We start from the raw sequence: 12387 nt of genomic DNA, 5'->3' as shown, positions 1-12387 counted from the left end.
TGTTTATTACGCAGTCTACAAATTGATCTTGCATTGCAAGCATTCCAATGTAATCATACATGTTTCCGCTGTAATGAATCTTATCTCAGTATGCCTTGCTCTATTTGGTACATTACGAGGAAAGGGAATCTTGTTATCTGATTGCTAATTGGCTAAGGGCTGCTCAGTGTGAAGCTGCTGAAATGCGAACTATGCTTTGCTCACATGTCTACATTTCTGGTTGAACTCGATGGATCTGGTTGAACTCGATGGACGTATGTGTGTATGAGATCTGCAGATATCAGACTATGAATGTATTCTGCAGGAACAGATCTTTTGCAGATACTGATCTGTTGAATGTGTACAGCATCTTTGTGTACAGCATCTTGCAAAGATTTTATCTGATGGGGAGTTCAGCTCCATAGACTAGACTGTGTAGGTATGGCTCTCATACTACATGGAAGGGGGTAACATTGGTCTGTGATCTTTCATTTATCTTTCAAGTGTGTGTATACACCATGTGCCAATAAATGGCATCATTCTGATTTAAAACGTCTTGTTAAAACAGGAGAGATAGACAAAAAAACAAACAAAAAAAAACGTGTGGGTTTAATAATGTACAATAGAATTGTTGACATTAAAGCTATAATGGATGAATATGGCTAAATTATGCATTTTTTTCATTTTTCCCCATATTTTATCTTTAAAAATGCATAGAAAATAAGCTAATTACAAAAAAATAATCCCTCTCAAAAAAGCCTTATTTGTCCTAAAAAAAACCCCTGTATATTATTTAGGTGTGATAAGTAGTGATAAAGTTATTGGCAAAGTAATCAGAGCTGCGCTGAACTGTGAAAACAAGCTCAGTAGCAAAGTGGTTAATGCATAATATATGTACGTAATTCTATATCTTAAGATGTAAGAAAAGAAAAATCTATTTTGGCACCCAAATGTGGTGGAGAGTCCTAGTCGTGTGATCTCTGCAGAGTTCAGAGAACTGTGGGATTGTGCTCTCTCCAAAACTGACGGATCTCTTAAAAGCTTGACAGTCAGTTCACAGACACAGTGGCTAGGTGGCAGAGAAAGTTTCTTGGACAATACAGTAGTACAGATGAAGCCAGCAGTGCCCCCTTATGGCCTGGATGTGTCTAGCTCATACATGTCAAACTCTGGCCCGTGGGCCAAATCTGGCCCTCAAAGCCATCAAATGTGGCCCCCAAGTGGTTTCCCCACTTTGCATTATGTTTGGCCCTCTAGACCACCAGGGAAGCTTTACTAGTGGTAAAGACCTAGATCACCGGGAAAGCCACATGTGGAGGGAGGGGAAAGCATTAGACACCAGGGAACTGTGCAGTAGAGGGAGGGGAGATCAATAGACACCAGGGAACTTCAAAGGGAATGGAGGACCAATAGAGACCAGGTAACAGTTTAGGGGAGGGAGGGGGGCCATTCGACACCAGGGAACTTTTATAAGTTAGGGAAGTGGCCATGAGGTTGGCCCGCTACTTGGCCACAGTGTTTAGCTTTTCGGCCCACTTTGAATTTGCGTTTGACACACCTGGTCTAGTTGAAGAATTGGATCAGCTGAGTGCAAGTTGAAATTGGTAAAATATTGGAGGAGGAGAATTTACCCATATTGCACTATTGGCTTTCCAGCTGAGATGTCGTCTAGTTTTCCAGTTCTTTAGACCCGTCCCTTGACTATCCATTAAAGCAAACCTGAGATTAAAATAAGCCTATGAGATAATTATTTTTATGAGTAATTTCTAAATATAACGTAAATGGAATCTTGTTTTTATTTTCAGTGTCAGGGCTGAATTCTAAGAGCAAATTTTTAAACCTAATTTTACCTTTTTTAACCAGTTAATGACAATAGGACGTATATATACTGACCTTGTATTTTTGGAGAGTGCACCACCAGTTTGTTACTAAATGAGGCACATGTGGTATCAATTTAATTGTGACGAGTTGTAGAATACATTTTGGTGGGTCTTAAATCTTGAGTGCACGTCACATAAAAAATAGGTAGGGACAAACTCAATCCAACCTAAAAAGTCATTTTTAAAATTATGATCAACCTTGGGAAAATTTTAGCAAAACTACAAGAGACATATGTGGTGTCATTTTAACTCTGATAAGTAGTAGAATAGAGTTTAGAGAGTTTTAGGGTTGAGGCCCATGCCTTGTGTATTCTTTTTAGTCACAAACTGAATCAAAGGCAATTACATTTTCGCATATTCTGTACCAAAATAAAAGACTTTTAAAATGAAAACAAAGTGACAGAATATGAAAGAAGAAACATACATTATTACCTTAGGAACTTGGCTTTTTAAATATGTATGCCATAAGGGTATATTACTATTATTTTTTTGCAAATAAGGAATTGGAATCATCAATAGTGTACAATGTGAAAGCAAAAAACGCAAAACAGAAGAAATACACCTTTATTTCCAAACACAATATTGTCACCATACATTGTGCTGGGAACATAATTGAAACATTGTTATAACCAGGATAGATAAGCAAATAAAATGTATGGGTTCAACTTAGTTAGCACTGTTTATTGTAAAGCTATAATGGATGTAAATGGAGAAATAGTGTGTTTTTTCAATTTTTTTCCCTCCTTTTCCCTTTAAAATGCATTGAAAATAAGGTAACTACTAAACACAATTATCACACACTAAAAGCCTAATTTGTTCTGAAAAAAACAATATATAGATCATTTAGGTGTGATTAGTAGTAATAAAGTTATTGGTGAATGAATGGGAGCAGTGCTGATATGTGAAAAATGCCTTGACCTGAACTGGTTAAAAAGACGGTATTTGATATAATTCAGCTTTAAAGAGGAGCTGTCAGCCATACTATCTCAGAAAAAAAACCACATATATAAGTAAATAAATACTTGCTCTACCCACATAAAATATATTGCACGTTTTGATTTTGATTTTTTTTCTTTAGTAAAAAAAGAGCATTTCCCATTTTAACTGTGGCTATTTTGAAGCCAATCCTGATGTCATTTTCTCCTTTACTCTCCTCTGCCTGATTGTGTATGCATTGCCCACCCTTCACTATAGAAAGTGCATTGTCTCAGCCATACCAGACCGACATACATACAGCCAGATAGTCCGAAACAGGTTGCATGCATGTTGGATTGATGTGGCTCTGTAAAATATATAAGCTATAGACCAGGGGTGGGCAAACTTTCCTGGCTGAGGGCTGCACTCCTCTAGAATTCCTCCCACAGCTAGAGTGTCTCCCTCCTTCCCTCTGGAAAAAGCGTGCGGGGGAGAGTGGGGTGGTAACTCACCCAGTTGCACTTTCCAGCAGCGATCTCCATGGCAACGGCGCCATCATGTGACACACTGGTACGTACTGACAGGTCACATGATGCCACCGTTGCCATGGAGATCGGCTTTGGAGAGTGCGATTAGATAAGTTATGAACAGACGGCGAGAGGGAGGAGGAGAGAGGAGCAGAATCTCGCCCTCTGTTGCCAGGCTGGCCTCGTAGCAGCAGCCGGCAGTCTGTAGTTTGCTCAGGTCTTCAATAGACGTACATAGAGTATTAGTACGCCACCGGTGAGGTGGATGCAGGGCGAGCTGAATAATGGCTCACCCTTCTACTGCTCAAATCCCCGGCGGTGTTGAATACTATTCCCCCTCCGAGTCGTAACAAGTCAAAGGGCAATAAAATGCGCCAAAATCGCCTGCTTTGTGCAATAGACCCTTTATTTTTTATCGCACGTGTCTAAGGCTATGTTTCCACTGTAGCGTGAAATTTTCGCCTGCAAAAAATCGTATATGATTTTTCTACTTGGCGAAAATTTACATGTAAATATTTACGCGGTTTTATGCGAAATTTCGTACCTGGAAATTCGCATTAGTTAAATAACATAATCTGCCTAGTGACAGCTTAGTCATTACTGCTGACAATTTACTGTAGCTATGGATCTAATGTGAAGTTTGGCACAAATAACGCAAACATTTGCGTTGCCTATACAAAGCATTGTATGCGAATCGTACATGATGCCCGAAAAAATAATGCAGGACCTCAGATTTTTTTTCATTCGTACGAACGCTTACGAAAATTTGCATTGCATGAAAACAGCCCCATTCACTACCATTAGTTGCCTAATCAATGTAAATTTTCTGAGAGAAAAATCCGACGCAAGCTGCACAAGTAGAAACCTAACCTTAGTGAATTGAAGGCATTATGAATTAAAACCACAGCCATCTAAACTAGGGCTTTAAATAACAGAACAAACAGCCGTTATAGCTGAGGGAAAACGCCACAAGTCGATGTGAGGCTTCAGAACGGAGATTTGGATGATCAGATACGACTTTCTCTTCTGACTGGTTTTCTTTGATATCATTCTCCCGAAATGAAGCGCGACCCATTGTGTGTAAAACTGATAATAGCGTCTCACAGACTTCCACGCTCGGCGACAGAAATGCAGATAATCTATCACCGGCTGGAATAAGCAGAGCAGATATCCCAGCCTTTCCACACAGGAAGCAGATTCACACTTCATGTTAGTAAAGACGTCAGTGAAAAGGGGGAGAAAAAAAATCTCCTCACAGCCATTTCCATTATTAATCTATCTGGTAGAAAGTTTTGGACGGGGCTGAATCTCAAACACTTTCCCCGGATAAAAATAGCCTGCAATATAGTCCCGGCAGGTTTATTCAAACTTCTATATTTCTGAGTGTTTGAGGGTTCCATCAATTTCTCCTGAAAGCTGCTCCGTTCAATCAGGAGGCAGCCGGAGATTGTTTTAAAGGCCTGAAGAGCTGAGGAAAAATGATGCCCACAAATCCTGTTAGTTTGGCAAACAATCATTCTTTATCAGCCATTTTTCCATCGCTGACTGAAATAAGATAATCAGAGTGCGCCTGTTACTGGCACGATAGGCTATCATTTATCAGAGCCGGAGGCTAAGGTCTGTACTGCTTCCTGCTCCCCCTGCTGGCCTCATGGTGTACACATTGCAGATTTGTAAGGAACAGTTCATGTTCACTTGAAAGGAACATGAGGTGTGAGACCTACGGAAGCTGCCACATTTATTTGCTTTTAAACAATACCAGTTGCCCGACAGTCCTTCAGTCTTTGTGGTCAGCAGGTTCTAAATCGCACACCTGAAACAAACATGCAGCTAATCTTCTCAGATTTGTCATAGACCTGTGATCTGCATGCTTGTTCAGGGGCTATGGCTGACAGGATCAGCAGGACAGCGCCGGCAATGTGCATTATTTAAAAGGAAATAAATATGCCTGACTCCATATCACGCACACCCTGGGTTACCTTTAAAGCTTTACAGATTGTCACCATAAAACTCAAATTTCAACAGCAACTGGGCTGAGTGTTATTAAGTGATAAAGATGATAATCCAGCAATCAAAACTTTCTGCTGTTATGGTTTGGAGTTATCACATACCTTAGGACAGTGATGGCTAACCTTGGCACTCCAGCGGTGACAAAACTACAAATCCCATTATGCCTCTGCCTTCCCGAGTTATGCTTAGAGCTGTCAGAGTATTGCAATGCCTCATGGGACTTGTAGTTCCATCACAGAGTGCCAAGATTAGCCATCACTGCCTTAGAAGCACTGGCCCTTTAATTGCCATTGCAAAACAGTTGCACGCTGGGGTGGGTCTTTTTATCTATAATATATGGCTCCTCTTCCCTTTATTTCCCCTCCTTCTAATGGCATAAGACAGTGCACTTCCTAGTATAGACCTCAGTGGGAGTGTCTGAACACTCTGGGAGGAGGGTGTGTAACAAATACACAATTAGCAAGAGGAGAAAAAGAGTGAGGGAGGAAATGATGTCAGGAGGTCAAAGGTAACCAATATGGAAACTGGCTAGAAAAGGATTCTCTGCTTTTCTTTTGTTACATTCACAGGAATCATAACGTGGACAGTGCAATACATCTGTTATGTAAGTAGAACTAGTATTTATCTACTTTATACTGTATATGTGTTTTTTATTTCTAGGTTAGCATGGGTGTCACTTGTTCTTTAAAAGACAAGGCATAAGATGGCTAAGAACAAATAAAAAAAATCATGGAATTGAGTTATACAGAGGATGCAAAAAAATAGAACCGGAAATAACCGTGATACACTTTAAAAACAAAAAGAAAATCAGTTTTACTTAAAGATAATATATAAAATATTAAAGAATTGCTTTCATGACGAACTCTTGATATGATGATGATATCACTGTGTTTTTTAGTTTTGTTTTTTCCCACGTCTTTCAGTATGAACAGGTTAAACACTTTACCGAGAGGATTTGGCTCCTTGCCGGCTCTGGAGGTCCTTGATCTGACCTACAATAACCTGAGTGAGAACTCCTTGCCCGGGAACTTCTTCTACTTAAGTAAGGACATTTACAGAGTCACTTGTTGTAGACATTTTTATAACTGTTGTTTAGGACTGCATGACGTGATGGCCTGTGGTTGGTACAACAAAGCAAAAAAAATGTGGCATCAGTGCTTGGCTGTTAATTCGGGTGCCAGCACCATTCTTCGGTGCCCAAGCCAACATTCAAACCTCTCAGCAGAGGTTGGCATGGCCAAGAAGGTGGATGAGACCTTTAGAGGTTTTGTAATCTGCAAACTAGAACTTTAGGACTTTTATTGTGATATACTGTAGTTACAAGTGTAATTTGCGAAGTTGGGAGAGAAACTTGTTAAGAGGGAAAAAAAAACTGGGTGGGGGGAGTGTCCAGAGGTCCTGCCTCTGCCTGTGAAGCAAGAGGTCATAAGTTAGACTCCCAGGTCAGAATAAAAACCCTGACTGCCTGACAGAGAAGGCTTTGCTGTTTATAAGGGCTGAGCAGCGGATACCCATTCCTAATGGTTATAAGGGAATAAATTAAGTTATAACATACTGTATGTATACTGAATCAACGAACATTGCACTTTTTAATCCCTTACTGGTTTTGCCCTCTCTTAGGTCCCTCTCTTTGGTGAAAGGTATCCCTGGCCACCTATTCTTATGTGTCTCCACCTTACTAGAGGTGAACATATAATCTGACAAATATGCAAATTCCAGTTAGTTTAAATGTACAAACTGAGTTTTGCAGTGAGCTAATCAGGTCTGGACACTGCTAGTTAATTAACCTCCACCTTCAAACCTTTTTGGTCCTGCAGAGCGCAGCTATTTGGCAAAAACAGCGCTGGATATTTTGGTGCACCAGACGCCGCCATTGGCCGTAATTTGAATTACAGCTATAGCGGTGCTCAGTCAGTAGTTTTCAATAGCCGGAGGAAAAATTATGATTAAAACAGCCGAATTACGTCTTACTCCAGAGTCCACGGCGGCCTGGAGGGGGAATAGTCATCACGCCGCCAGGACTTTTGCAAGAGCAGGGTGAGACGGTTTTCGGCTTTACACTGTGCCCAAATTTACCAGCGCCTTAATTACATGTACACCAGCCATGTCCATCCAGAATTTGTGTACTTGTAGAGTTTTTCTCTACCCTTTACCAGCAGTTTTTTATGCATTCAAAAAGCCTTCTGGTCTGATCTGATTGTCTTTTGAACTATCGGCACATGTTGACACAGAATTCTAGCAGTTGCTCAGAGGAACCAATCAAGTGTTGGCTGTTGAGTGAAACATGGATTGATTGGCTAAGTGCAACTGTTTCGTTTTATTTCATTGTTCTCGTGGTTGCTGCCGTATACGTGGGTACTTTTGTGTGACGTCACACGCGCCCATGTTACTCTTGCAACTACGTGGGGCACGAGTATGGATGGAGCCAGTGGCGGACATGGACAGGTAATGTATAGTGCACCAGGGGGGCATTTGATATTAGTGGGGACAGCGTCAGGCCAGTGAGGCGATGGATGCCACGTCACAAAGCCAATTTGTGATCAGTTTCAGCATGAAATCGATCGTGAGTGTATGGGCATCTGACAGATCTCTCTCTAATTAGATTTGATTATGGAGAGACCTGTCTCTTGGCCGAATCTGCCCATCATCGCTAGATTTTTGGCTACCTTAAAGGATACCCGAACTGACATGTGACATGATGAGATAGACGTGTATGTACAGTGCCTAGCACACAAATAACTATGCTGTGTTCCTTTTTTTTCTTTCTCTGCCTGAAATAGTTAAATATCAGGTATGTAAGTGGCTGACTCAGTCCTGACTCAGACTTAAAGTGACTACAGTGTGACCCTCACTGATAAGAATTTCCCCTTTTTTTTTTACTTCTTTCTTGCTCTCAGAAGCCATTTTCTGCTAGGAAAGTGTTTTATAGTTGGAATTTCTTATCACACTGTAGTCACTTCCTGTCTTAGTCAGGACTGAGTCAGCCACTTACATACCTGATATTTAGCTATTTCAGGCAGAGAAAGAAAAAAAGGAACACAGCATAGTTATTTGTGTGCTAGGCACCGTACATACACATGTCTATCTCATTATGTCACATGTTACTTCTGGTATCCTTTAACCTTATCCAGCTCTACCCACAACCCATTGGGCCCCCAGCCTGACCCTCTGTCTCCACTATAGCGGCCATTGTCCATTGCAATATCTTTCCTATGCACCTCAATGCTGTTGTCTCTTCCTTATAACCTCTCTCATCCCTCCGCTCATCCTCAGCTATCACACCCGGGAAATCTCTCGTGTCTGTGGCTTTACTGACAGACATCCCGAATATACACATTAGATTGCGGGCTTTGTACCGCCGGCGACTCTACAAAGCCGGATTCTGTGCTGATTCTCAGGTTAGCCAGCTGCTTACTTTTCCATTATTTTTTGTTAAATAGCATTAAGTAAACCTTCCCAAACAACTGTGCTGTGTCTGGTTATGCGCGCGGCCGCTCCGCCGTGTCAATGGCTCTCCTGTGGGCAATACGAGAGAATGCTACCGTTTAAAAAATCCAGTTTGCTGTAAAATGCAAATGAGTCTATAAACACGCAATAGTCTATAAAGCATGTGCGACACTGCTGTGGGGACAGTTCAGTGCAGATTGCCAAAGTGGACCTGTTAAGGTGGCCTTACATCTCTCGACTTGGCGGCCGATCGACCACCCGATTCGATAATTATCGAATCGGATGAAAATTGATGCCGTCAGGAGCATGCCCGATTAACCATGCGACCAATTTCGCCCCAATATTGGCCGCATGTATCGATTGGACATGCTGTAAGATCATGTGTGTGGCAGTAACGGCGAGCGATATCAGGATAAGCGATGATCGCGGTGAAACCCCAGGCACTGTTCCCCCAGTGTATAAACGTGCCCCGCGTATGTGCATTTATACATTACCAGTCCTGTGTCGCCCACTGTGCGGTGCCCATCCGTCTTCGGAATCCCCGCTCTCCCATAATGCTTGGGAATACACGATGAGGTTTTTTTGACAGTGTTTCTAGCCGATCAGTTTTCCCTATTTTTTTATTACTATTGTTTTTTTTTTTTTATTTTTTTAGATCGATTTCCAATTACTTCAATGAGAACATTGAGCAGAAAAACGATCAAAATCGGATCGGACCTGTCAGAAATTCGTAGACAAAAAATGTCATCAAGCGATCTGTCTGCCAAAAAAAACAATCGTGTATTGCGAGCATTAGCAGTATACACGCCGCCGGAGGGGTGTGTGTGTGTGTGTGTGTGTGTGACGTCACACATGGGCATGTGCTATACACTAGGGGGCAGCAGCAAGGCAGTTCAGCCGATTCCCGAGAGATTTCATGCTGAAATCGATCAGGATTCGGTCTGCAGTGTATGGGCTCTATGTATTTAGATTCAATCAGAGAGAGATCTGTTTCTTGGTCAAATCTGACCATCATCGCTATATGTATGGCCACCTTTAGGTGACAATCAATAGCAGTGCTATCATTCTCTACTGGGATGCCATTAGGTGCATGTACTGTGTGATTGTATACCATCTGTACCCCATTGTTTGTACAACACCACGGAAGATGCTGCCTCTATTTAAATCCCTAATAATGCCCCGTCCCTTGGGGGGTGTTGCAGGTTTACCTGTCACAGCAGCCTTAGAGAACCCGAGGTGGGTTCTAAGAATGCTAACAGCACACAGAGGCTGGGTCTGCATATACTGCCCAGCCTCTGTTGCTATCCCAGTCCCCGCTAAGGCCCCCCCCCCCCGCTCTGCTATGCCCCCATAAATCATCCAGCCGTGCTGTCGCCACACAGCGTGTCACAGCCAGGTGTTTACCTATGTAGTGTCAGTCTCGCCGCTCCCCCGCCTCCTCCATAGCTCCGGTCCCCGCCTGCGTCCCTTCCCTCCCCGCTGATTGGAGGGAAGGGACGCAGGTGGGGAGCGGCACTATGGAGGAGGCGGGGGAGAGGCGAGACTGACACTACATAGGTAAACAGCCGGCTGCGACACGCTGTGTGGCGACAGCACGGCTGGATGATTTATGGGGGCGCAGCAGAGCACAGGGGGAGCTTAGGGGGGATCGGTATAGCAACAGAGGCTGGGCAGTATATGCAGACCCAGCCTCTGTGTGCTGTTAGCATTCTTAGAACCCACCTCGGGTTCTCTTTGAAGGATACCCGAGGTGACATGTGACATGAGGAGATAGACATGTGTATGTACGTATGTACAGTGCCAAGTACACAAATAACTATGTTGTGTTCCTTTTTTTTTTTTTTTTTCTCTGCCTGAAAGAGTTAAACATCAGGTATGTAAGTGGCAGTTCCTGTCTGAGTTAGGACTGAGTCAGACTACATTGTGACCCTCACTGATAAGAAATTACAACTATAAAACACTTTTCTAGCAGAAAATGGCTTCTGAGAGCAGGAAAGAGATACAAAGGATCAATAGTTCATAGATATTATCTCTGGCATACTTCTATGAATGTGTCATTGAGCAAAAACAATAAAACAGTAAAAACTTAAAAAGTAGATTTAAATATAAAATACAATTGTGGAATATCTTAAGTCATTTTTAGGATAAGGAGAATAGATACAATTGTTTATTTCACTAGTTCATTTTCACCTCGGGTGTCCTTTAATTCTTGCCTCCACCATCTGAACTAAAAAGTAAAAGTCAAAATAAACATACACAGGTCATACTTGCCTCCCGCGTAGTCTGCTCATGAATCTTTTTCCTGTTTTTGTGTCTTTTTTCCACTGTGATAAATTTAATTCTCCATTCTCCCTTTTTACAATGGCGATGACCCCGTAACAGCTTTATTGACTTGTAATATCGCCCATGTGAGCCATAGGGAAACATGGAGATCACCTTGCACATCAGTTGTCCTTTCAGTTATAACTGACAGCAACTGATATATTTCAGTTCTGGCAAAATCTTGTGAGAACTGGAAGGAATCATTGTTAAGAGAAAATGGTGAGGTAAGTATGTAATATTCATTCGGAGGTACATCATGTGTTTATTTTAAATAATTTTACGTGGTTCAGGTTCCCTTTAATCCTGTCACCCCCAATTATGAACAGAAGTAGAGGGATTGCTGGGAAAGCTGTCAGAGCAGCGGGCAGACTGGTGTACATGTATACATTGCTCATAGGAGAAATCTGTTTATAAAGACTGAAGTTTCTCACATTTCTTCCAGGGAGGAGGAACAAAACCGGTAATAGATTATAATTGTGTTATTGAGCAGGGGACAGTTTGGAGTTGATTATGTGTGCTGTGGGTATCGTTATCCTTTTATGTGTTACTTGACTGTATTTGGGGATTTTAAGCGCTTGACATTTTAAAGTAATATCCTGTGTTCTCATTCGATCTGTATTTTTCTTTAATTAAATGTGCGAGAATGGATGCCTCTGCAGCTCCTGTATGACGGGTTCTCTTTAATTGTGTCATTCTCGGCTATATAGATGTCTTCCTGCCCGTGCGAGTTGCACAATAAGCCTTTAAATCTGCGTTTGACCTCCTTGTTATTACCGTGAGCCCCGGCGATGTCCGAGGCTTTTCACCGGGCCGCGGTTATTAATCAGAGCTGACTGGTGCTATTGATCGAGGCCGCTGCGCTCCAGCTTCACGCCACTCTGTTTATATATTGCTGTTTAATTTGCAGCCACCCTGCGTGCTCTCTATCTAAGTGACAACGATTTTGAAATCCTGCCGGCCGATATTGGGAAGCTCACAAAGTTGCAGATAGTAAGTAATTTATCTAAATTCCTGGAAAATCAATTCGCTCTCACAGGCCGCTTTGTAAGAGTAAACTCCAGTCAATTTGCCAAGTAGCCGGGTTTATTTTTCAGAAATAAACTGCTGCGTCCAGCAGCGTCACCCGACCTCGTCACACAGCTACTGTGTCACACATAGGGGGCGCTGTCTGGGATAAATATGGGGGGGGGGGGATCAAGCTAATTAGTGTGTGTGTGTGTGTGTGTGTCCCTGTGTGTGTGTGTCCGCGTGTGTGTGTGTGTGTGTGTGTGTGTGTGTGTCCGCGTCCGCGTGTGTGTGTCCGCGTG

General features: G+C 42.3%; 1 protein-coding gene across 4 annotated transcripts in view; it reads left to right on the top strand.

The window, feature by feature from the left end:
* RSU1 (Ras suppressor protein 1) overlaps positions 1–12387 on the top strand; it is a 221135-nt gene that overhangs the window by 49774 nt on the left and 158974 nt on the right. For all 4 annotated transcript variants that reach the window (XM_068235547.1, XM_068235548.1, XM_068235550.1 and 1 more), the window contains exons 5-6: positions 6235–6353; positions 11988–12070. In XM_068235547.1, coding sequence (XP_068091648.1) covers positions 6235–6353; positions 11988–12070 — 202 coding nt within the window. The remainder of the gene's footprint in view (positions 1–6234; positions 6354–11987; positions 12071–12387) is intronic.

This window comes from Hyperolius riggenbachi, chromosome 5, assembly GCF_040937935.1.
Source record: "Hyperolius riggenbachi isolate aHypRig1 chromosome 5, aHypRig1.pri, whole genome shotgun sequence".
Taxonomy (NCBI): Eukaryota; Metazoa; Chordata; class Amphibia; order Anura; family Hyperoliidae; genus Hyperolius; species Hyperolius riggenbachi.
This window is presented reverse-complemented; position numbering and strand designations above follow the sequence as displayed.